Source organism: Oncorhynchus tshawytscha, linkage group LG06 (assembly GCF_018296145.1).
Source record: "Oncorhynchus tshawytscha isolate Ot180627B linkage group LG06, Otsh_v2.0, whole genome shotgun sequence".
NCBI classification, from domain to species: domain Eukaryota; kingdom Metazoa; phylum Chordata; class Actinopteri; order Salmoniformes; family Salmonidae; genus Oncorhynchus; species Oncorhynchus tshawytscha.
This window is the reverse complement of record NC_056434.1, coordinates 48,294,575-48,320,897: the sequence shown is the minus strand read 5'-3', so window position 1 is coordinate 48,320,897 and position 26,323 is coordinate 48,294,575. Positions and strand designations below refer to the sequence as shown.

Sequence of the window (26,323 nt, the reverse complement as noted above, 5' to 3'; positions counted from 1 at the left end):
CTTCTATTCTTCTCTGCAGATCCTCAAACGCTGTCAGGTTGGATATGGAGCGTCGCTGCATAGCTATTTTCAGGTCTCTCCAGAGATGTTCGATAGGGTTAAAGTACGGGCTCTGGCGTCGCCAATCAAGGACATTCAATTCTTGCATTGGCTGTGTGCTTCGGGTCATTATTCTGCTGGAAGGTGAACCTTCACCCCAGTCTGAAGTCCTAAGCGCTCTGGAACAGGTTTTCATCAAGGATCTCTCTGTACTTTTCGCAGTTCTTCTTTCCCTCGATCCTGACTAGTCTCTCAGTCCCTGCCACTGAAAAACATGGTGCCAGGTTTCCTCCAGATGTGACGCTTGGCATTCAGGCCAAAGAGTTAAATCTTGTTTATCAGACCAGAGCATCTTGTTTCTCATGGTCTGAGTCCTTTAGGTGCCTTTCGCAAACTCCAAGCGGGCTGTCATGTTTCTTTTATTTAGGAGTGGCTTCCATCTGGCCATTCTACAACAAAGGACTGATAGGTGGAGTGCTGCAGAGATGGTTGTCCTTCTGGAATGTTCTCTCATCTCCACAGAGGAAGCTCTGTCAGAGTGACCATCGGGTTCTTGGTCATCTCCCTGACCAAGGCCCTTCTCCCCCGAATGCTCAGTTTGGCCAGGCGGCCAGCTCTAGGAAGAGTCTTGGTGGTTCCAAACTTATTCCACTTAAGAATGATGGAGGCCACTGTGTACTTGGTGACCTTCAATTCTGCAGACATTTTTTGGTACCCTTCCCCATATCTGTGCCTTGACACAATCCTGCCTCGGCGCTCTACGGACAATTCCTTCGACCTCATGGCTTGGTTTTTTCCCTGACATGCACTGTCAACTGTGGGACCTTTATATTGACAGGTGTGTTCCGAATCATGTCCAATCAATTGAATTTACCACAGCTGGACTCCAATCAAGTTGTAGAAACTTCTCAAGCATGATCAATGGAAACAGGATGAACCTGAGCTCAATTCTGAGTCTCATAGATAAGAGTTTGAATACTTATGTAACTATTTAGCAAAAACATAGTTTTTGCTTTGTCAGTATAGGGTATTGTGTGTAGATTGATGAGTATTGTTATTTAATACATTTTTGAAAAAGGCTGTAACGTAACAAAATGTGGGAAAGGGAAGTGGTCTGAATACCTTCCTAATGAGCTGTATTTAACCATACCAAACGTAACATATCATACTAAATGGAGTGATTCGGAGTTATGTACAGAATAATACGAAATGATATGAGACCAGGTTGCAACTGCAGCCCTGTTCCGAAAGGAACGTGATCAATTTTCACCCGGTGCAAAAACGCCTACCCGGGCCGGATTATACGAATCTTTCCCAATGCAATGAACGGGACAGCGGTGCTTGAAGAAGTGATGGGCGAGTAAAATCGATCAACTCTCGGTTTTGTTTCTAAAGATTGGTGTCAACGTAAAGTCAATCCAAGTTTTTGGTGTTTATTTGCAAGTTACGGCGGGACTCAAACAACATACGGAGGGGAATTGAAAATGGAGGTAGAAAAGGAAATAAAGAAGGTAAGTCTTCATGCTTGTATAGTTCCAGATGAGACATGGCAACGCCCTAAAAGGTGTATCCTACCAGGTAGTAAAGTCCGCAAGGAAGGTGCCTGCCTAGTCCTGTCAATGTGTAGCCAGCTACAGACTGCTTTTGATACTTTAAAAAATAGGTTATATAGCTCATACTAATCTTTCACATCTTTCTTTGTTTTAGTCATGAAATACAAAAATAACAAACCCGGGGTTGTCTTAATATGCATTGACATTTTTCGCTTCGTTGGTAGAGTACCTTTTTCACAATATTTTCATGTTTGAAGGAGGACAGACATTCCGTCCAGTCTCACACTAGTGATGGATCGTTCGCGAACGAACAGCTCTTTTTGAACGGATCTTTTGTATCGGTGAAAGAGCCGTTCATTTGGCTGCCTGATTTGCATACCGCTACTACTGCTTTTTGCGTTCAAAACAACGCTTATCTGCAGATAAATTACAAACGAATTCTCTAAGAGCTTGAATCCTCACTACGGAAACAATACTTAGTGGGGAGAGCCCGTACATTCCTTGCTTAAAAATAAACACTTTTTTTTTTTTTGCAGGTGAGCTAATAATTTGACCAGGTAAACATTTATTTGAACACATATTTCATGATCTGACATAATGGTAGTTTACTTTTTGTATTTACATTGGAAATTGGTTCTAGGTTGTTATAAAAAAAAACATGGTTCTAGGTCGATTTTTAAACATTTTGAACGAAGAGCAGTTTGGGAACCAAATGAGCCGACTCTTAAGTGAACGGAGCCAAATAAACCGGTTCACCGAAAAGACTCGGAATGCCAATTACTGTCTTCCACTCGCTTTCATTCAGCAGCAATACCACAATCTCCATTATCTGCCTGCTGCAGCAGAGAACAATGCAGCATTTTTTTTACACGAAATAAACCATCATCCACACACTGAGTCACTCACATGCATCCTCATTTAAATAACGACTATGATAACTGTCATTAAGACAAACAGAGCTCTTCTCCACTCAAGGGAATTAATTTCTGCTGTCAAGTCTGGTGGGGGGAGTGTGTAAGGGGGCTTTATGATTCCAGACAGCCCCTGTCTGTCAGCTGTCATCAAGGTTCAAGCTCTTGCACAAAGGGATTGGCCTCAGTTAGTGCAATCCAGGTTCCTTGGCATGTCCCTAACCTTAACCCTTAAACCTAACCTTAACTTCAATTGGGTGCCTGGAGAAGTGGGCATACTCAAATTTTGCCCAACAATTCCCTAATGGCCCGCCCGGCGAAGGAAAGTTGCCCTGTGTGAAAAAGTATATGAAAAAGAGTGACACACTTTGATGAATGATAATGATCCATCTCAAATTGGTCTTTCACCTGCAGATCAGCCCAAGCTGTACTGCAAGTTGTACTGTGCAAGTAGACTAATAGTAGGCCTACTATTGAAATAGATAAATGAGATTGCCAGCTGAGTAATAAATTCACAGGTTTTCGCTCTCAAAGTAACACTTTAATAGAAAAATAACAAAATGTGTTAAACCACACCAGGAGACCACTTTTGAGGTCTGTGAATTTTTTTTGTTACCCTTTAGTTCAACTGAGCAGGCACTTAGCACTGTTGTTTGGTCAGCAGTATTTCTGAAGTGCACACGAGATGGAGTTTGCAAAACAAATGGCCACTGACTCAACCCACCCCAAAATGGCAAGGATTCTATGGTGTTCCCAAGTGGTTTAAGGAAACAATTCACAAATATTTATATTTTCAGAAGTGATGAACCGTCAGCTGGATATTCTGTGGAATACAGAAACAATGAGCTGGACACTTTGGAGAGACTCATGGCTGGCTCAGACCAATATCTAGACCAAAGCCGTTACATTGTAAACCATCTCTGGCTATTCTCCCCATTCGTTATAAACCTAGACAGATATAGTTGGAAACACGTCTAATGTTGGTCTGTGGAGAAGAGGGAGTTGATAGTTAATGTAAATATTATTTACTGAGTCATGCTCTAGTCTGGCTTTAGTTTTGCGTTCCTCCGTGTACAGGCCGGCTGCACATTCCCTTAGTGCTCCTCCTAAGCCAAAAAACAGCTTCTCCAAACAGCAGTGTGTGCTGGAGTCCTGAGGGGCTCTCAGCATCGTGGAATAATTGACCATATAAGGGCGCGGACAGCCTTGACAGGGCAAGACGGACAACACTGGTGTTTGAAGTACGTCTGAGAAGTGAGGCAGGACTGAATGATGCGAATGGGAGGGAGGAAAGAGTGCCACAGTATGGGCTGTGACTACAAACTCTGGAATTAGCCTCCGTGTGCATCCCAAATGGCACTCTATTCCCTGTGGGCCCTGGTCAAAAGTTGTACACTATATAGGGAGTATGGTGCCAATTTGAGATGCAGACCTAGTATAGTGAGTCTGGTTTGATTCGAAAAGGTGGCAAGACAGAACTTTAGAGCTGCTTTTATATTTGACCAAAATAGGCACTGAAGTAAAGGAATCAGAAGAAGAGAATGTATGCAGATGGTTGAGAAAAGTAGGCTATATATGTTGCTGGAAGCGTTAAATCTGGAATATATCCGAGGAGGAGATTAGGGATTAATGGGACATCAGATTGTGCATTTGAATTTAGTAAGATGTTGTTTTCCCTCTCACATCTCTGTTAGGCATGTTTATACGCAAATGTCAAGCTGTACTGTAATGCCGATTGTACACGACACGACTTTCAAAATCCTAACATCTCTGAGCCTCTCGCATTAAACAACCATCTTTCCTGTAGTTGTTTATCTTGCCAACATAGTGGTATGCACACTAAACAATGTGGCAGAGACGGTGTGTCACCCGCTACTAGGATTCTCCATACCACCACGCTGTCTCGTGAAAACAATGATGTGATTAGATTGTTAACGTAGCTAGAAAAAAAGCAGCCTCATAGACGTTTTCATGAAGACATTCACACCTGCCATAAAGTGTTGAAATATCTAGCCAACATTTTGTGTTGAATAACATTGCTTGTGAAATTCAGAGCTGTAACGATTTGACCCTTTGGCTTTGGTGAAAGGCAAGTACAAACGCATACTAGCAGTAGTCATTGCTCCTGCTCGATCGTCTACACATTCCGGGTGATGCGAAACCACGTCATCATCTCACTGGCTTCTTCTCTGGTGAGCTCTCATTGGCTTTTGTTGATCACCTCTCTCAAAATGTTTCATTGCACATCTCACAATACAAGATCATTGCAGATTTTGTGCCCATAAAATCAAACATGTTTGAAAATATTGGGACGTCTGGGACTGCTCAAAGACGGGATCGGTAGATTGCATCTCTGACCCGCTCACATTTAACAAATGTTGGTGACGGCCACACGCCCTGAGGAAACGACATGGGGATTTTGTCTCTGATCTAAAAAACCTGTCTGGGACAGCTAAATCGGGGCCAAAATTGTGTAGTGTACACCCAGCTTAACAAAACATTGTAGATTTGGCTAACTAGGGTATTTGAAGAGGCCACTCCAAAACAACTAGACCTAAGTAAGTACTGACTCCACCATAGGAATTACAGTAAATACACTACATGACCAAAAGAATGTGGACACCTCCTTGAACATCTCATTCCAAACTCATGGGCATTAATATGGAGTTGGTCCCCCCTTTGCTGCTATAACAGTCTCCACTCTACTGGGAAGGCTTTCCACTAGATGTTCAAACATTGCTGCAGGAACTTTCTTCATTTCAGCCACAAGAGCATTAGTGAGGTCAGACACTGATGTTGGGTGATTACAGTGGTTTGTCCTTCAAAAGTTGCAGCGTACTGCAGCACAGCTTGCATGGTGCCGCAGAATTCTATGGCACGTTATTTAAGTGTCAGCCATTGTAACCATTAAAGCCAGTTAGTGCTAGTTTGACCACCAGAGGGAATCTTTGAGAAGCATTTGATAACCTTCAATAGTTTCTTAATTAATTTGATTAATATTATGTTTCTATTCCAAGAAAAATGAAAAACCTTCAGGGTTTCCGTTAGGATGGAATAGAAATATGGAGCGGTACAACGTGATGGTTGGGAGTAGGCTACAGTACTAATAGCATAACATTTCCACACCCTAATTGTAGTCTAGACAATACCCAAATGGCGATTCTGTGAAAATAAAAATCTCATTGATTTATCAAGACCAGTCCCCATGCTTGTCTCAGAGCAGCGCGAAAAGTTGCTAAAATGCTCTTTAAATAAATAAGATCTACACCACTTTTAACCGAACATTACTCAACATTAGTGAGACTCATGTCACCTACAGTAGGCCTACTGTGATGCAGTGTCTTAGACTTTTGCCAATCGGGAGGCCCCATCCACAAAGTATCAAAATACAGAGAGGTGTTGGTAAAGGAATATTGTCCTGCTAACAGCCCATAATGGGCTATTATAATACTATACATGGTGTCAAGGTCAGGATATCATCCAAATGTCTTTATTAAATACTATCAGAAAGAATGTTGGTACTTGTTTATTTTTATCTAAATCCATGAATAAATGAGTCACTCAGCTTTATGTAGGTGCCGGGCTATATGACCGTGCCATCAACTTGATAATATATAACGATATTTTGGAGGTTATTTTGTAAAAAAAAAAAATCTAAAACTGAGCGATTTGCAATATGAATAAAGGTCAATATAGAATTTGTAAAGGCCAAAACATTTATTTCTGTTAGAGGGAGAGAAACGTTGGGCCAGTTGTGCGCCGCCCTATGGGAATCCCAATCACGGTCGGGTGTGATGCATAATAATAATAAATTGGTATTTTTTTGTCGTATTATTTGTTTAGTCTTTTCTGGTGGATTAAACTGAAATTGCAACCAATCACGGCCAGTTGTGATACAGCCAACCTAACTAAGAAATACATTTGACGATAGAATTCTCCCCCTACCCTCTTAGGCAATTATATTGTCCAGCTAATAGCCATAATGGTGCTGTACAATGTGACCGTGTGTTTGAAAGAGTATTTTCCAGTAAGCAACTATTTGTTTACCTTCATTAGACAACTTTGTTCCAATATTTCTGTAATTCAGTGATATTTATTCCCATAGTAATTCGTTATGGATCCATAACTAAATAAACATCTGCATTTTGAAAGAGTATTTTATTAACAAAAGCATAAAGATGCTGATGAAGAAATACAGTACTGTACAGTATATGCTTTTACATTTGGATAATAAATCATTCAAAGCATTTTGAAGATATAAGCCATTTGCATTTGTTTGTTAGGCTACTGTGCAGTCTGACAGGTAAACATGGGAAAGTGCCTAATTCCTTACATAAGGGAGAGCAGGCCATGTCCAGACTTTCTCTGTGACCTCAAGTACTCATTAACTCTGTCTTTAAGGCTTTTTCGGGTTGTATCAGTCATGGACAGACACTTCTGAGACACAGTATTAATGGTAACCCATCTCAGTTGGTATTCTGTGCCCACTCGTGGTATCTCGCTTCGGTTACACATCCTTGGAACAGCAGAAGAACATAACAGTCCGGATGGCCCTTGCTGTGCCTGTTGAGCAGTTGGTCAAGTTCTGTTGTCAGAAGAGGAATGGAAATGTCAGGGTGAACCGACGACCTGATGAACCCACCAGGTATGTTGACTCTGCCTGTCAGAGGTGGAGTTCCAGAGCTCACAGGTGTGCCTGGCCCTCTTCAACGTGTCATTCTCCGCCTGACTCTCCGCCAATGCCGCCTGGCTCTGGACCAATGCATCAGCTGTCACCCGTATCTCTGCCCTCTGATAATGTTTCTCTTTCTGCTGATCTGCCTTCAGGGACTCTATGTCCGTCTTCAAAGTTTGAATCTGATCCATGTGCACCTTCATCAGATGATCAGAATGGTACCTGAGCCCCCAATCATGCTTTTTTTCTGTGCGGACCGTTGTCCAGCCCTTTGTCCACCGATCTCCACGTATGTTTGTTGGCATGGTTGTATGCTCTGCAACAATACAAATAATCGTGTACTAAAAACATTAATGTATTTGTTTTATTTAACCTTTTTAAGTATGGATTTTATTAAACAGTATGCCTACACATTGATAGGCTATATACATTTTTTTTAAAGAAAATGCACTGAAACCAAAATGCCTTTTTAGTTTTGGCTCATTCAGTTCTGGCTCATTTTCAAGTCCTCCCGTGGTTATGGTCCTAACCCTGGAATGGTAGCACTATAGAAAGAAACCATATCATATATATTTTTTTAGATAAACAGCTCGTTTTTGAATGGTAACTGTGTTAAGGGTAGAGTTTGGGGCGGGGTGAGGAGTACTGGAAAGGAGTGACTTTGAACTTACAATAGGCCATAAGTATATCGCCGATTGTCCTCACTTTGATTATACTACTAATCTGGCTACAATTGTTTGAAAACCTGTTTTCAAAATGCCACCAGCTGTCCATCACTACTGTAAATAAAACATGTTTACATTCTTTATTGTAACCACAATGTCACAAAATTTGTATCTACCTTTCCAATTACTTTTAGAGTTTGGGATTTACAAATGTGTGCTTTTCATGTCATTTTTCGTTAAAGTATAACTTTTGACGCCTTTAGTGAGTGGTGTAGTGCTTTAATATTTAATCTAAGGGGCATTTTTCACGCCATTATTAGTTACAATGTTTGAGTTTGAACGTGCAGACTGGCACTAAGAACAGCAGGAACATTTCCCTAGTCAGCGCCAGTATTAGTGCAATGCACCTTAGTGTTGCTCTGTGCTGGAGCAATGAAGTAGTGACGCAGGGTACTGTACTAAACCACAAATTACCGTCCCACAGCATAATCACAAAACTTTTAGTGGAGCAACCACTGTAGGTCTGGCTCACGGTCGGCATTCCATTTCATCCCAAAGGTGTTCAATGGGGTTAAGGTCAGGGCTCTGTGCAGGCCATTGAAGTTCTTCCACACCGATCTCGACAAATCATTTCTGTATGGACCTCGCTTCGTGCACAGGGGCATTGTCATGCTGAAACAGGGAAGTGCCTCCCCAAACTGTTGCCTCAAAATTAGAAGCACAGAATAGTCTAGAATGTCATTGTATGATGTAGTGTTAAGATTTCCCTTCACTGGAACAAAGGGGCCGAGACCGAACCATGAAAAACAGCACATTATTCCTCTACCAAACTTTACAGTTGGCACTATGCATTGGGGCAGGTAGCGTTGTCCTGGCATCCGCCAACCCAGATTAGTCCATCGGACTGCCAGATGGTGAAGTGTGATTCATCACTCCAGAGAACCCTTTTCCACTGCTCCAGAGTCCAATGGTGGCAAGCTTTACACCACTCCAGCCAACGCTTGGCATTGCGCATGATGAATTTAGGCTGTTTTGAGGCTGCTCGGCCATGGGAACCCATTTCATGAAGCTCCTGATAAACAGTTATTTGGAACTCTGTAGTGAGTGTTGCAATCGAGGACATACGATCTTAGCACTCAATCGTCCAGTTCTGTGAGCTTGTGTGGCCTACCACTTCGCGGCTGAGCCGTTGTTGCTCCTAGACATTTCCAGTCGACAATAACAGCACTTACAGTTGACTGGGGCAACTCTAGCAGGGCAAAACTTTTGTAAACTTACTTGTTGGGAAGGTGGCATCCTATGATGGTGCCACGTTGAAAGTCACTGAGCTCTTCAGTATGTCCATTCTGCTGCCAATGTTTGTCTATGGGGATTTCATGGCTGCGTGCTCGATTTTATACATCTGTCCACAACGGGTGTGGCTGAAATATCGGAATCCACTAATTTGAAGGGGTGTCCACATACTTTTGTGTATATATAGTGTATCAAACCCTGGCCTGAAACTTTCTACTGTATGAAATAATTTCCCTATACAGTATAAGTATGTTAATCTCATTGATGTGCTATGTCTGTTGGCAGATGACCCTGGGCCACGAGATTGGTGCCGGAGCCGCGTGCCTGAAATGCAAGGACAAATGCGAGGGGTTCGAGCTGCACTTCTGGAGGTTTGTACTGCTCTCTACTCTGTTGACCCAGCATGGTCAACACAGGAGGAAAGTAAGTAAAAAATGTTTTTGCATGTTTTTAGGTGCACATGCAAAAAAATATCTATCTATTCTGTGCACATGCAAAAATGTTTTTTTTCTTACTTTTCAATATATTAAATTCAATATGAATCAGACCCAATTTGGCAAAAAACAACCCTTACTTTCTCTTTGTTACACAACAGGGAAAGCCACAGGCCCCCCAAAGCATGTAGCACCGATCCTTGTTGTTTAGTACAGTTTCCCCTCCTCTTTTATGTTTGGATTACTGTAGAACTGAAGTGGCCTACATTCCTTTGACTTCCTGTCTGATTCCAACCTTACGATGCAGTCATTATCTGGACCAATGACTCATTAAAATAGTTGTCTCCCACTGTCCCCTCTCGCCAATTAAGCCAGCATTCCTGTTTCCCGTTTACCCAGACAATTATCCACACCCGGCTAGCTTTCCTGAAGACATCACAACAGGTGCCCTCATGCCTACTGCAGTGGCTGGTCGCTATGGCAACACCTAACCGCCACACAGACCACTGGGCACAAACTTGTTGAATCAACATTGTTTCAATTTAATTTTTCAACGTATTGTGATGTGAAATCGATGTGGAAAATACATAGAATTTGCAAAAACAGTTTTTTTGAGGGTTAAATTTCAACACAGGATTATGTCATCATTATAACCCATTTGAAACAACGTCAGATGTTCAACATTATATCCACTATCATAAAAAAATGTATAGGCTGGCTAGCACCTCCTACTGGAAAGTTCAACTATCTACAGCTATCCATTTGGTCTCCCATTCAGGGTTTTAACCAAGCCCAGCTTAGCTTTGATATTTGTCACTGACTACCTACCAATGTGCTATCATGAGAATGATTGAGATATTTCTTAATACGTAAATATATTTACAGTTGCTATTGAAGTCATTCCAAATGATATGTTCAACACAGCAAATGAAATGTGACCATACTTTATAAGTCATATATCATCAATGATGATATTTAGGTCGACATAGCATTTACGAAGTCATCAACAGCTATTGTTTCAAATCAACCCAGGGTTCAACAAAAAATGGAGAATACAAACTTTGGTTGATTTCAAATATAATCTTCAAGTGAATCAAACATATTAATTATTAACGTTTCCAACTCAACCAAAAATCAAAGTTAAAGAATAGGACTATAATCAAATCAAAATTGAAATGCACTATACAATAATAGGCTTAAGGTTCAAGCTCTGGTTGATTTCAAATGTAAGGACATTTTGTGATATTGAATTTGAAGGAGATGTTACTTCTGCTTGGATAGTTCCATCTGTGCCACTGACTTAGTCTGGCTTTAATTCCAGTTTGTCTACAAATTAATGATTGATATGTTGGATTCATGTCTCCATCTCAACAAAAATAAAGAATATAACTAAATCAAATCAGACTTTATTTAAAGTGCATTTAAAGTTTGATTTGATTTAGCTCTATTCTTTAACTTAGATTTTTGGTTGACATTTGATTGCATTGACACTTTTGTAAATCAATACATAACTTTAGGCTATCTTATAAACTAATGTAACAGTATTTATTCAACCATAAAATGAGTAACACGTCCATGGCCACATTTGAGGTTACATTGGTCCCCGATTCAAATCTTTTAACATGGTCTGCGGACCCCAAACTGATCCAAATGTAGCATTGGTCAGAAAATCGATTCAAACGTTACGAATTGCCGGTTCACAAAAACATTTTCTCCCAATCTTCCAAAAATACCGCATCTTTTGTGACAACTGATGTGTCCTCTCCTTCAGTGTGGAACTAAGCATGTAACTGTGTTGACAGTCATTGATCTACAAAGCATTTTGCATGCCGAACATCCCCAAACTGCACACTGTTCCCAGCTTCATGCGCTGACCAACGCAAGGTAGGCAGCCTGTTCCTGATCTTGCACATCTGCACGGCACCTTCAGCATTCAAATGCTAAAATGGTGTCACGTTCGTTGAAATGAGTGGACCAAGGCGCAGCGTGCGTAGAGTTCCACATTATATTTAATAGTGAAACTTACAACAAAGAATATAACAAAACGTGCAGTATTGCAGTGCTCAAGGCAACTATACAAAAACAAGATCCCACAAACAGCAAGTGGGAAAAGGCTGCCTAAATATAATCCCCTGAAAACATAGAAATACAAAAACTAGACTACACGTAAAAATAATAAACTAGAACACCCCCCAGTCACACCCAGTCACACCCTGACCTACTCCACCATAGAAAATAAAGGCTTTCTATGGTCAGGACGTGACAAATGGCTTGAACGATATTGGGCTTTATTCGTTGATGGAAGCCTATGTAACTTGCTAGGCTATTGTTATCTACTGTATGCATTGTTGAAAATTGTGTTTTACTGGAATAAAAATAAGCTAACGGAAACGCACCTCTCATCTGGCAATACAGGGCTTAAAATAGATTTTATTGTGATTACTCAGGTTCACCATCCACAATAGTTTTGGTAGTTTTGCTTTAAACAATCAGTGTTTAAAGATACACATCCGTAGATGTTACTGTAACTATAAATGTCTTACGTAATCATAGAAAGTGTAAATGTTCAAGATAGCATGCAAAGTTAATAGGTCTGTGGAGAACTTCACATTTGCTATAATAATCTGCAGAATCTCAAACAGCATTGTTCACTTGCACTATGTACACTGAACAAAAATATAAACGCAACATGTAAAGTCTTGGTCCAATGTTTCATGAGCTGAAATAAAAGATCCCAGAGAAATGTTCCCTAATCACAAAGGCTTATTTCTTTCAAATTTTGTTCACAAAATACATCCCTGTTTGTGAGCATTTCTCCTTTGCCAAGATAATCCATCCACCTGACGGGTGTGGCATATCAAGAAAGAAGCGCAGTGACAAGACATTAAGTTTCTTGTATAAATACAAAATATCTGACATTGTATTCCCATGTGAACTTTGTTGTGCTTTTAAATGGTTGATGAAGACCGCTATTGCGTCGGAGCTCCTAGAGTGTGCAGCTTTTCTTTTGAATGCGCAGTGATAACACATAGTCAGACATTGTTTTTCCATTGGAATTTGATTGTGCTTTTCGATTGTTGGAGCATGGTGATGACATTTTGCGAATTCAACAAACTTCTGGGTGTCTTTTTGAGTGGGTGAATAAGGGTTGAAATCTCATTGATCAATGCCTCAACCAAATATTACCCAAATTTCCACATTGAAATGACTTGATGTGTCCAATGGGAAGGGTCTTCGGTCTTGGTCATGGTCAGACATGTCTGTGGCAATAAGAACGGAACTGGAAAGCTATTCTGTGTTATGCGATGTGATTTATTTGTTTTTTTACATATGTGCATTAAGATTGGGATTCCATAATTCGAGATGGAGTCCTCTATCAGGGTCTTGAGAAGCAGTAGGGCAGATTTGGTTAGATGTATTTTATAACTTGAGATGGAGCTGAATTTGTCTATGATCTTCAAAGCTTTTGGGAAGGATTGTCATTGTCCCGAGGACCGAGTTTGGAAAACGCTGCTAAAGGGCCTACTGTTTTTCCTGGTCTGATGATCATAAAGGAAACCTATACATTTGAGAGTGCTTAGGCACAACCAAAAATCTATTCTAACCTAACCCTTTCCTTTCCTTATTGACTTTCCCCTCCACAGAAAAATCTGCCGGAACTGTAAGTGTGGCCTGATGGACCACGATGTTCAGATGAACTCTGAGGATGACAGGAAGGTTGGCAAGCTGTTTGAGGACACCAAGTACACGGGTCTCGTCGCCAAGCTCAAGACAGACGGCGCCCCCACATACAAGGGCAACCAGGTCACCTTCTCCATCTCCCCCAGCCCCATGTTAGCCACCTCTGTACCATACAGTCCCCACACTGTGCTAGCCAATGCTGGCTATGGTGCTGAGGGTGGGGTCGGGTGCGGTGTTGGGGCGGGGGCCGTACCTGGGTCTGGTGCTAGGAATGGTGCTGGGGCCGGTGCTGGGCCCGCTACCATGTCCAAACCAGGGGCAATCAGACCTAATGCTGTGTCAGTCAATGCCGTGCCAGTCAGGAAGGATGCTGTGAAGTCTGTCACCTACGAGTGGGCACCACCAGGGGTCAAACAGTATATGGTAAGGGTATAACTACTGTATCATAGTATTTAAAATACCTAGGAATCCCAAGAGTATTGAACATGGGTCTGAATCTGAAAGAATCTGGTGCTGTTCCCTTGGCATGATGCTATTCATTCCAGAAGCAAAGTCATCATAATGTGCTGTACAATGAAATATGATTAAAATCTTGAGGTCGTAATAGACTTCTGGGTCTGTAGTTGGTCTGGTTCAGTTCACTAAACAAGGCATTGGTGTGTTGTAAGGGAAGATATTGTCCACTAGAGGTCACTGACTTGAAGTTCTGTGCCACCAGTGCTCATGATCTCTTCGTATCCCTCAACAAGCAAATAAGTGTTCTTTAGGGAGAGGTTGTAAGTTGTCCTCTAATAGCTTGCTGCCTCTCCCCAATTCTCCTGTAACTACATCAGCTCATTAACAGGGTTTAATTTTAGTCTGTTCCTTTCTGCCTCTTTATCTCTCTCTATCATTTTTGTTTTCACTCTCTCTCTTTGTGCCTATGACTCTTCCTTCCTCCTTTTTTATGTCCTTTCTGCCACTCCTCTCATTGTCTCTTCTCCTGTCTCTCTCCCTCTTTTCTCCTGTCTTCCCCTCCCTCTCTCTTCTCCTCCCTTCTCCTTTACAAAGTCCTGATATCCTCTCTCTCTCCTCTCCACTTTGCCCTCATCAGGCTGTCCGCTACATTGAGCTCCTGCCCCCAGAGAGGCGTCCCATAGCGGGCACGGAGGGTGCAGCCTACCGCCGGCAACAGATGGCAGTGCAGCTACCGGAGCATGACCAGGACCCGGCCAAGTGCCACGAGCTTACCCCCGCAGAGGTGAAACAGATGCAGCAGTTCGTCCGCAAGTACAAGGACGAGGCCCTGGGAGTGGGAGACATCAAGCTGCCCGAGGAGATGATGGGACAGGGTCTGGGTCAGGAGAGAGCACCAGGCATGGGAGCACCAGGCCAGGGAGGACCAGGACAAGGACGACCAGGGATGGCAGAACACCCAGGGATGGCAACAGCTGGGGGAGCCTTTGGGCCTGCAGGTCCTGGTCTTCGGACTAGACCCGGGGCTGGGGGTGCACTTGGGCCAGCAGGACCAGTTCAGCCTGGGACGGGGTCTGGGGGTTACCCTGGGGCTGGAAAGGGTGCACCAGAAGACATGGGTACTGCTGCCACCACTACCGCTGGGTCAATGGGCACTCCGGGAGCCCCTGGATCTCACCTGGCTGGGCCCTGTGGACAATACGTAAGTGTGAGAGAGAATTGTGAATGACTGTAGTGTTAGGCAACCTTGTGACTAATATGTCATATCTTTGTATCTACTGTAAATGTTGCCATCTAATTTTGAGATTAGTTTGAGATGGTGTAGACTATTGTAGGTTTATAGTTTCTGATGTACAAGTTTTGAAAACGCACAGAAACCTATAAGAATGCATGTTTATTTTCATTCACTGTAGATGTGGCTGCCCATAAGGTTATGTAATCACATTGTGTTCATAACACGTGGTTTAGGTATTGTTGTAATCAATGACTGTATATTGTTGTAATCCACTATTATTTTGGGCTGAGTCCTCCCAAGGATTTCCATTTGGAATTGTTTTGCCTGTTGCCACCAGCAGGGGGTGAGGGAGCATAGCGGTTTGCATCTCCACTCCCCTCAACAACACTTGAAGAAGACGCCTGTGACAACTTTTACTGTTTCTCCTACTCTTTTAAAAAAAAATGTGTTCTCTTAAACAGGTATGTAGTGTACACAAGCACATTGTCTACTGAAAATGTTAGTCAAAATGGTTATCTGAGTGAGAGTTACCTTTTTATGTTGAAATTGTACTGTTTAAATCTGTAAATTGAATGAGGGAAAACAGTTAGCGATCTTGACATAGAGATGACGGTTTGTGGTTGCTAGCCCATAGAATAACAAGGCTAGCCTATAGAATAACATAAGAAAAAATGGCGGCAGATAATATTCTGTTTTGAATTTATTGATTTAGCTTTAGCTCCTCTGAGGTAATACTGTAGTTTGATTTCTACTCGTTTGTATGGTCTAGGCCCTGACATCTCCCCATCCAAGTGTTATATATTACAGAGTTGTATTTTTTTGTTTTAACTCTATACACTAACGCTATCCTGTCAAGCCTATACGGTATTAGCTTAGCGGCTACCGTTAGCTGGCTCAGTATTGAGATGACTACTGGTTTAAGGTTCATTTAGCTATTTAAAGGCATTTTTTATTGAAACATAGTACATGAGATTAAGATAAATACTGAGAAGGTATATTTTTAAATACAAGTCAATGCATTAGCTAGTATGACTTTTAAATACAGAGGATATATTATGTTACAATATGTCTTCGTCTTTTACAACATTTGACTGAATTATTAATGTTTTGCAGATTCATGTTTTGGCTCAAACGTTACAGTCCTAAAAAAACATCTGGAGGGCAGCCATGCAACCAGGCCAACAGTTCCACTACAATGGCAAGAGCACTTTTGTGTGGTTTAGATCAGGGTTTCCCCAAACTTTTTGCCAAAGCACTACACAGCTGATTCAAATAATCAAAGCTTGATGATGAGTTAGCACTACACAGCTGATTCAAATAACTCATAATCAAGCTTTGATTATTTGAATCAGCTGTGTAGTGCTAGGGCAAAAACCAAAAAGAAGTGGAAACATCTAAGAGCAACAACGGCTCAGCTGCAAAGTAGTAGGCCACACAAGCTCACAGAACGGGATCGCCGAGTGCTGAAGTGAGTAAAAATGATCTGACCTTGGATGCACCACTCACTACTGAGTTCCTAAATGCCTCTGGAAGCAATGTCAGCACAAGAACTGTTCGTCGGGAGCTTCATGAAATGGGTTTCCATGGCCAAGCAACCGTACGCAAGTCTAAGATCACAATGCCAAGCTTCAGCTGGAGTGATGTGAAGCTCGCCGCCATTGGACTTTGGAGCAGCGGAAACGTCATGAAGGCAAAGGGTGGCTTCTTTGAAGAATCTAAAATATATATTTTTTTCGTCTAACACTTTTTTTGGTTACTACGTGATTCCATATGTGTTATCTCATAGTTTTGATGTCTTCACTATTATTCTACAATGTAAAAAAAAATAAAGAGGACCTCTTGAATGAGTAGGTGTGTCCAAACTTTTGACTGGTACTCTGTAGTCACCTTAGGGAAATGACCTACATAGAACTTTTATAATTCCAAAACGTCAAATACTGTCATACCGTCAAAAATGTAAACACTATGGTCATATGATTTTTTTTGGCCAGACCTCCCAGCCCTACCCCCTGCCCCTCCCCCGAGCCATTTGATAAATGAGGGGTAATTTCTACAATTGTTTTCCCCCATCCAATGCTTTTAAATCTATGATGGTGGAATGAGGGACTGTACATAGAGTGGACTAAATCAAAGAGCCGGTATGCACTTCCTCAAAATAGTCCAAATGAATCTAAGATCAATCAAGAAATCTGTCATTCTTTTTTACATTTTTGCCAAGGAGGTCTTAGTTTCGCAATTTTACATCTATGTTTGGTGAAGTATTTCTCAAGTGAAAAAATGTGCATGAAAAATAGTCGTCTCCCATTGAATCACAATAATCACTTCATGGAAGAATCCCGTCATAATATATACGCTAACCGTTTCTACTGGGAAGAATGCGACAGGCTTAATTCCCAGCAGAGAATCGTATCTGGTATTTTTAGATATAGAACGTGAATTCAACAGGCCACAAGATGGAGCCAGGAGTAAAAATATCAATCACTTTTTGCCAGAAAGTTTTGTACACTTTTGCATGGTGATTTGTTTATCGTGGTTTAAATGTACCATTTTTCCATCTAACAGAGATTTGGCTCATGCAAACCCCTGTCTGTCTTTACCCGTCTCTCCCCATATGCAATTAGTTATTCAAACTGAATGAACATTTTGATTTATGGGCGTTGTCAGGCAGTGTCTTAAACGGCATAATGATAACAATGACTATGATTTAAGTGTATAATGGCATAAAATAATAGGATGGGTCTATGCTACAGAGCCATTGTTTTTGTGAGGGCATTGCTAATGAAGGTCGCCTCCCCTACTTCCTCCTTTTTTATCTCCTCTCCTTCCTTCCCACTCTCTCCTTCCTCCCCTCTGTTCCTCTTACCCCCCCCCCGTCCTCCAGTCGTGCCACCAGTGCCAACTGCCCATGCGTCAGGGCGAGCCTGCGGTGTACGCAGAGCGTGCTGGCTATGACAAGCTGTGGCACCCGGCCTGCTTCGTGTGCTGCACCTGCTCAGAGCTCCTGGTGGACATGATCTACTTCTGGAAGAAGGGACAGCTCTACTGCGGACGCCACTACGGAGACAGCGAGAAGCCCCGCTGTGGAGGCTGTGACGAGGTGAGGGATTTGAGGGGGGGGCAGGGAGGAGAGAGGTGGGGGTGGAGGCAGGGAGAAGAGGGGTGAGGGACGAAGGGACAGCTGCACTCGGATGTCACTACGGAGACGGTGAGAAGGGGGAAGGTGTGACAAGGCGAGGAGGGATGGGAAGACAGGGGTGTTAAAGGAAGAGAGGTCAACAGGAGAGTAAGATTGTTATTCACACACTTTATGTAGATTCAGGTGTGTAGAGAGGAAAAAACTGCAACGCTAACAAAAATAGATGTACTGTAGGGAAGAGTGGGGTAATTGAACAAAAGTGGTTGAGCCACCCTTGTTTCTAGGAAACCATACACAAAATGCATAATTTGACCACATATTTAGGAAGAGGTCATCGTTTGACGGAGTCTGTGAAGTTAGAAACCACATGGAAAAAATGGTAAGCTAGTTAGGTTAAAAAAAAACAAGAAAACAAATTTTCACCAAGTCAAATGAATGTATTGTTTGAGGTTGCATGATCCTTGTATCTAAACCAATGTAGATCATTTTAAGATTGTACTATACATCAATTGGCATCTCTATAAACTTCAGTATATGGTTCTAAACCTAGCGTGAATGTGCATCCTTGTAGCTGTATGGGCTAATATAGTCAAAATGTTTACCTTTGGGTATGCTGAGCCAATGGTTGAGCCAATACCATGTTCAAATCAAATCAAATCAAATTTTATTTTGTCACATACACATGTTTAGCAGATGTTAATGCGAGTGTAGCGAAATGCTTGTGCTTCTAGTTCCGACAATGCAGTAATAACGAGCAAGTAATCTAACTAACAATTCCAAAAAAACTACTGTCTTATACACAGTGGACTGTCCCTTCGACACCACACGGATATATGTACGTCTCTGCCACTCTCTCTCTGCCACTCTCTCTCTGCCACTCTCTCTCTGCCGGCGCCGACAGAGATGGCCGCCTCGCTTCGCGTTCCTAGGAAACTATGCATGTTGAGCAAATTGAAGTGTTTTCTTCACAGGTGTAATGCAAGGCATTATCACTGGGATGTGATGTAATAACAGGGCCTGGTCTATGATAAAAGTGTTTTTAAAAAGTACAAAGTCTTTGTTAGGGGTTAAGCCTGTGATAAAAGATACTTAAAATGATTAAAAGACAAACTATTTTGATTCTGTTGAATTGTGTTTGGGAAATAAAGATTGACATGGTTTTAAAAAGGCAGTGGTAATATTTAATTCCGTACAGAAATGTGTAGGCGGCTTAACCTAACCCATACCCCATTTTTTGGAAAAGCTATGTTTTCAAAACTTTAAATGTTTACATGAATTCTGATTTATTTCCAGGGATACACAACATCCTGAAATATATGTAGATATCTTTGTTTGAAAGAATACTATATTTCCCTTCACGGAGTAATGCTGAATGTAAAGAAATGGCTCAACCTGCTTTGCTCTCCCCTAATCTATTACTCTGGTTTTCTTTATTGCTCTTCGATGTGTTGAATTAACTGTATCATGATGTGTGTGTCTCTACAGCTGATCTTCAGTAATGAGTACACACAGGCCGAGGACCAGAACTGGCACCTGAAACACTTCTGCTGCTTCGACTGTGACTGTGTTCTGGCTGGAGAGACCTACGTTATGGAGAACAACAAGCCTGTCTGCAAGCCCTGCTACATGAAGAGCCACGCAGTAGTAAGGACAGAGAGGGAGAGTGTGTGTCAAATCAAATGAAAGTTTATTGATCATGCACACAGATTTGCAGACAATATCGCAGATGCAGAGAAGACCTTATGTTTCTAGCTCCAACAGTGTAGTAATATCTAGCAATACAATAACAATACACACATAATCCAAAGAGTAGAAAAATATCAGAACGAGCAATGTCAGAATCCAGAGTATAAATATACACACAGAGTATACAAAACATTAAGAAGACATGCTCTTTCCATGACATAGACTAACCAGGTGAATCAGGGTGAAAGTTATGATCCCTTAATGGTGTAAATTGTTAAATACACTTCAATCAGTGTAGATGAATGGGAGGGGATAGGTTAAAGAAGGATGTTTAATCCTTGAGATAAGCCTGGAAGGTGTTCCTAATGGTTGGTATACTCAGGATATGTGAAATATACACATTACCAGTCAAAAGTTTGGACACACCTACTCATTCCTGGGTTTTTCTTTATTTTTACTATTTTCTGCATTGTAGAAGACATCAAAACTATGATATAGCACATATGGAATCATGTCATAACCAAAGAAGTGTTAACTAAATCAAAATATATTTTATATTTGATTCTTCAAAGTAGCCACCCTTTGCCTTGAAGACAGCTTTGCACACTCTTGGCATTCTCTCAACCAGCTTCATGAGGAATGCTTTTCCAACAGTCTTGAAGGAGTTCCGACAAATGCTGAGCACTTGTTGGCTGCTTGTCCTTCACTCTGCGGTCCAACTCATCCCAAACCATCTCAATTGGGTTGAGGTCGGGTGATTGTGGAGGCCAGGTCATCTGATGTAGCAATCCATCACTCTTTTTCTTGGTCAAATAGCCCTTACACAACCTGGAGGTGTGTTTTGGGTCATTGTCCTGTTGAAAAACAAATGATAGTCCCACTAACTGCAAACCAGATGGGATGGCGTATCGCTGCAGAATGCTGTGGTAGCCATGCTGGTTAAGTGTGCCTTGAATTCTAAATAAATCACTGACAGTATCACTGGCAAAGCACCCCCACACCATCACACCTTATCCTCCATGCTTCATGGTGAGAACCACACATGCAGATCATCCATTCACCTACTCTGTGTCTAACCAAAATATGTGTAATTTCATATTTTTGATGTCTTCACTATTATTCTACAATGTGGAAAATAGTAAAAATAAAGAAAAACCTTTGAATGAGTAGGTGTGTCCAAAATGTCTGTCCATCCGTCTGTCTGTCTGTCTGTCTGTGCAAAAAAAGAAACGTCCTCAGTCAACTGCATTTATTTTGAGCAAACTTAACATGTGTAAATATTTGTATGAACATAACAAGATTCAACAACTGAGACATAAACTGAACAACTTCCACAGGCATGTGACCAACAGAAATGGAATAATGTGCCCCTGAACAAAGGGGAGTCAAAATCAAAAGTAACAGTCAGTATCTGGTGTGGCCACCAGCTGCATTAAGTACTGCAGTGCATCTCCTCCTCATGGACTGCACCAGATTTGCCAGTTCTTGCTGTGAGATGTTACCCCACTCTTCCACCAAGGCACCTGCAAGTTCCCGGACATTTCTGGGGGGAATGGCCCTAGCCCTCACCATCCGATCCAGCAGGTCCCAGACGTGCTTAATGGGATTGAGATCCGGGCTCTTCGCTGGCCATGGTAGAACACTTACATGCCTGTCTTGCAGGAAATCATGCACAGAACAAGCAGTATGGCTGGTGGCATTATCATGCTGGAGGGTCATGTCAGGATGAGCCTGCGGGAAGGGTACCACATGAGGGAGGAGGATGTCTTCCCTGTAATGCACAGTGTTGAGATTGCCTGCAATGACAACAAGCTCAGTCCGAAGATGCTGTGACACACCGTCCCAGACCAAAGCTGTTAGTGTCTTAACAACCGTTCCACAGTTGTTTGTTCATTAATTGTTTATGGTTCATTGGACAAGCATGGGAAAAGGTGTTTAAACCCTTTACAATGAAGATCTGTGAAGTTATTTGGAAATTTATGAATTATCTTTGAAAGACAGGGTCCTGAAAAAGGGACCTTTCTTTTTTTGCTGTGTGTGTGTTTTACAGGCGGATATACAGTTTAAATTGGATGTTTACATACACTTAGGCTGGAGTCATTAACTAGTTTTTCAACCACTCCAAAAATTATTGTTGTAATCTTGTTAACGATCTATAGTTTTTGCAAGTTGGTTAGGACATCTACTTTGTGCATGACACAATTCATTTTTCCAACAATTGTTTACAGACAGATTATTTCACTTATAATTCACTGTATCACAATTTCAGTGGGTCAGAAGTTTACATACACTAAGTTGACTGTGCCCTTAAACAGCTCGGAAAATTCCAGAAAATTATGTCATGGCTGTAGAAGCTTCTGATAGGCTAATTTACATCAGTTGAGTCAATTGGAGATGTACCTGTGGATATATTTCAAGGCCTACCTTCAAACTCAGTACCTCTTTGTTTGATATCATGGGAAAATCAAAAGAAATCAGCCAAGATGTAGACCTCCACAAGTCTGGTTGATCCTTGGCAGCAATTTCCAAATGCTTGAAGGTACCATGTTCACCTGTACAAAAAACTGTACGCAAGTATCAATACCATGGGACCATGCAGCCGTCATACCGCTCATGAAGGAGACGAGCAAGTCAATTCCAGAACAACAGCAAAGGACTATGTGAAGATGCCGGAGGAAACGTTTGCAAAGGTATCTCTATTCACAGTAAAAACGAGTCCTATATCGACATAACCTGAAAGGCCGCTCAGCAAGGAAGAAGCCACTGCTCCAAAACCACCATAAAAAAGCCAGACTATGGTTTGCAACTGCGAATTGGGAGAAATGGAGAAATGTTCTCTGGTCTGATGAAACAAAAATGACCATGTTTGGAGGAAACACAGGGATGCTTGCAAGCCAAAGAACACCATCCCAACCGAGATGGATGGGGGTGGCAGCATACTGTTGTGGGGGTTCTTTGCTGCAGGAGGGCCTGGTGCACTTCACAAAATAGATGGCAACATGAGGAAGGAAAATTATCTGGATATATTGAAACAACATCTCAAGACATCAGTCAGGAAGTTAAAGCTTGGTCGCAAATGGGTCTTCCAAATGGACAATTACCCCAAGCATACTTCCAAAGTTGTGGCAAAATTGATTAAGGACAACAAAGTCAGGGTATTGGAGTGGCCATCACAAAGCCCTGACCTCAATTCTATAGAAAATTTGTGGGCAGCAATGAAAATGCGTGTGCCAGCAAGGAGGCCTGCGAACCTGACTCAGTTACACCAGCTCTGTTAGAAGGAATGGGTCAAACGTTTTGGGTAAGTTAAACCATTTAAAGGCAATGCTACCAAATACTACTTGACCCACTGGGAATGTGATGAAAGAAATAAAAGCTGAAATAAATAATTCTCTACTATTATTCTGACATGTCTTTAAAACAAAGTGGTGATCCTAACTGACCTATGACAGGGAATGTTTACTAGGATTAAATGTCAGGAATTGTAAAAAACTGAGTTTAAATGTATTTGACTAAGGTGTATGTAAACTTCCGAATTCAACTGTATATGGTGTGTGTTGACAGCATGGACAGTATATGAATAGAAAAGGTGTACAGCAGTAGTTATACTGTATAGGATAAGCCATGACTAGAATACAGTATTTGCATATAAAGTGGGTAAATAGTCAGAATACTGGTCACTTTCACAGTTTACAATGTCTCTATATGCATGCGGCAGCAGTCTCTAAGCTGCCTGGCGGTAGCTGGCTAGGGACAGTGTCTGAGGTGCTGGGCAGAGTACCAGCCGTTGGCCAGCTAGTGATGGCTGACCAACAGTCTGATAGCCTGGAAATAGAAGCTGTTTTTCAGTCTCTGTCTCTGCTTTGTTACACCTGTACTATCTCCGTCTGCTAGATGGTAGCAGGGGGAACAGGCCATGGCTCGGTGGTCCTTGATCATCTTCTTGGCCTTCCTATGAAGTGTGCCCCCGGTGATGCGTTGGGCTGACCGCACCACACTCTGGAGAGCCATGCAGTTGCGGGTGGTACAGTTGCCTTACCAGGCGGGGATGCAGTCCGAGCAGAATGCTCTCAATGGTGCATCTGTAAAAGTTTGAAGGTCTTGGGGGGCTATGCTGAATTTCTTCAGCCTCCTGATGTTGAAGAGGCGCTGCTGTCCCTTCTTCACCTTGGGTGTCGGTGTGGTGGGACTATTTCAGGTCCTTGGTGATGTGAACACCAAGGAACTTGAAGCGTTTGACCCCCTCCACTGCGGCACCATCGATGTGGATGGGCTTGTGCTCTCTATGCTGTCTCCTGTTGTCCCATTCAGCTCCTTTGTTTTGTTGACATTGAGAGAGAGGTTATTTCCCCGGCACCACTCCTATCTGTAGGCTGTCTCAACGTTGTTGGTGATCAGGCAAACTTGATGATGGAGTTGGTGCGTAGCCACACAGTCATGGGTGAACAGGGAGTACAGGAAGGGGCTAAGCGCACACTTCTGTGGGCCCCTGTGTTGAGGATCAGTGTGGTGTAGGTGTTGTCGCCTACCCTCTGGGTCTAGGACCCAGTTGCACAGGGAGGGGTTCAGTACCAGGGCCTTGAACTTAGTAATAAGCTTGAGCTCACCATGGTGTTGAAAGTCGAGCTGTTGTCGACGAACAGCATTCTCAAATAGGTATTCCTCTTCTCCAGGTGGGATAGGGCGTTGTGCAGTGCTGTGCCTATTGTGTGTGCATGAATGTGTACGTGTGTGTGTGTGTGATATGATACCCTGAATTAAATGTGTACAATGTATATTGTATACATGAGATACAACTCTCTCCTACATACTCTTGTCTACGTTGAATATGTGTGTGTGATTTAAACACATCCTCTCTCTACAGATATGTACAGCCTGTCAGAACCCAATGGAGCCCGAGGCCCAGCGCGTCTCCTACGGAGAGTTCTACTGGCATGCTGAGCCCCAGTGCTTCCAGTGCTCCTGCTGTGCTAAGTGTCTCATTGGAGAGCGCTTCATGGCCATACAGGGCATGCTCTTCTGCTCTGTCGAGTGCAAGAAGAAGACCATGACCTAGAGAAGACTATGTGGCCCAGAGCAGCTCAACCTGATGACAAAATTATTAAAGTCTGGTCTAGAATGTGAATAATGGTCATTTCCCTTGACCTCAAACAGCGTGGTTCAGTCTGCAACTGATTCTTGCCCAGATCAACTCTGCTCCTGATGACAACCAACCCTAGTCCTGAACCCTAGTCCTGAACCCTAGTCCTGAACCCTAGTCCTGAACCCTAGTCCTGAACCCTAGTCCTGAACCCTAGTCCTGAACCCTAGTCCTGAACCCTAGTCCTGAACCCTAGTCCTGAACCCTAGTCCTGAACCCTAGTCCTGAACCCTAGTCCTGAACCCTAGTCCTGAACCCTAGTCCTGAACCCTAGTCCTGAACCCTAGTCCTGAACCCTAGTCCTGAACCCTAGTCTTGAACCCTAGTCCTGAGCTAATTTTAGTTTTCACTCTGCTTATTTCCACTCAAGACTGCAACCGATCATCTGAATAACAGTTGGGAATAACCTCTATTGTCTGTTTCTCACTTGACATGCAACTGTTTTGTTCTACTGTATCTCAATGAAACTACTCTAGTTTTATTGAGATACATTTTGTTGAAGTCTTGTTTCAGCACACTTTTTTTACATTTTTACAGTCACTTATTCATCCGAGTGTAAATCATCTTTGGATTCACGACTCGGTCTACTACCAAAATAACTACCTTGGGTTGTTCTCATATCATTCGGCCTGTTGCTTTCTCTCTAGAATGTACGACTGATTACAGACATCCAACTCGAAGCAGCAGTATAATAGCAATAACCTTACAAGAAATGATGCTTTGTGTGCAGTGTTTTTTCTTTTCCACTAGAAGCAGCTCTTCATTGTTGTTACAGGCGGATAAGTATCTGACTATGCCAAGTGGCTGACTGATTCTCTCCAACACAGTCCTGGAGAACCCATGGGGAGCGCAGGTTTTCACAAGTGACACTTTTATGGAAAACATCACTGAAATGTGAAGGCAGGTGATGTCATATCTATGCGATCGACAGAACGTCTTCAAATTACGATGACTCTTGAGGACCAACGAAATGAGAAAGTACTTTTCTTTCTACTGTGGTGTCTAATGACCTGCATCCTCCTTTCTTTCCTGCTGTCTTTTTTTTTTTTTGTATTATGATATTGTCTTCTCAATAATTTGCCATTTTGCTTTCCTTTGTTTCTTGCTCAGTGAAAAGCACTTTATGATATTTTCTCCTCACGCTCTTACAACCTAATAAAGATTTTTGCCATGATTAGTCCTGTTTGGTTCATACTGGCATACAGGACATAACAGTCAACACTCCCACAGGTGTTAACGACATACCATTTAGAACGTAACCGGTGTACTTGTGAGCGCACGTGTGTGCGATTCAGTTGCCAACATAGCTAGCACACCCAGTGTCGCTAGCAGGCTAATGTGACGAAAAACTCTATTTCACACGGGTGGAACAGCAGCTCCGCCACAGAACCGGACCCTCCTCTCCTGGGGAAAAAAAGGG

The 26,323-nt window shown here is 42.3% G+C and overlaps 1 protein-coding gene across 1 annotated transcript; it reads left to right on the top strand.

Moving 5' to 3' along the window:
• Window positions 1–1,236: 1,236 nt before the first annotated feature.
• On the top strand, window positions 1,237–26,080 carry LOC112252653 (testin-like). Its single transcript, XM_042323336.1, has 7 exons — window positions 1,237–1,550; window positions 9,422–9,507; window positions 13,215–13,674; window positions 14,345–14,908; window positions 17,823–18,038; window positions 19,563–19,721; window positions 24,628–26,080. The coding sequence occupies exons 1-7, from the start codon at window positions 1,524–1,526 to the stop codon at window positions 24,817–24,819; spliced, it is 1,704 nt and encodes a 567-aa protein (XP_042179270.1). The 5' UTR covers window positions 1,237–1,523; the 3' UTR covers window positions 24,820–26,080.
• The last annotated feature ends 243 nt before the right edge of the window (window positions 26,081–26,323 follow it).

Bases quoted from the DNA above. Each gene is read 5' to 3' on its own strand.
- LOC112252653 (XM_042323336.1), top strand. From the start codon at position 1,524: ATGGAGGTAGAAAAGGAAATAAAGAAG. The intron at 9,508-13,214 runs GTTTGTACTGCT...TCCCCTCCACAG, and splicing joins TTCGAGCTGCACTTCTGGAG to AAAAATCTGCCGGAACTGTA. The intron at 19,722-24,627 runs GTAAGGACAGAG...CTCTCTCTACAG, and splicing joins ACATGAAGAGCCACGCAGTA to ATATGTACAGCCTGTCAGAA.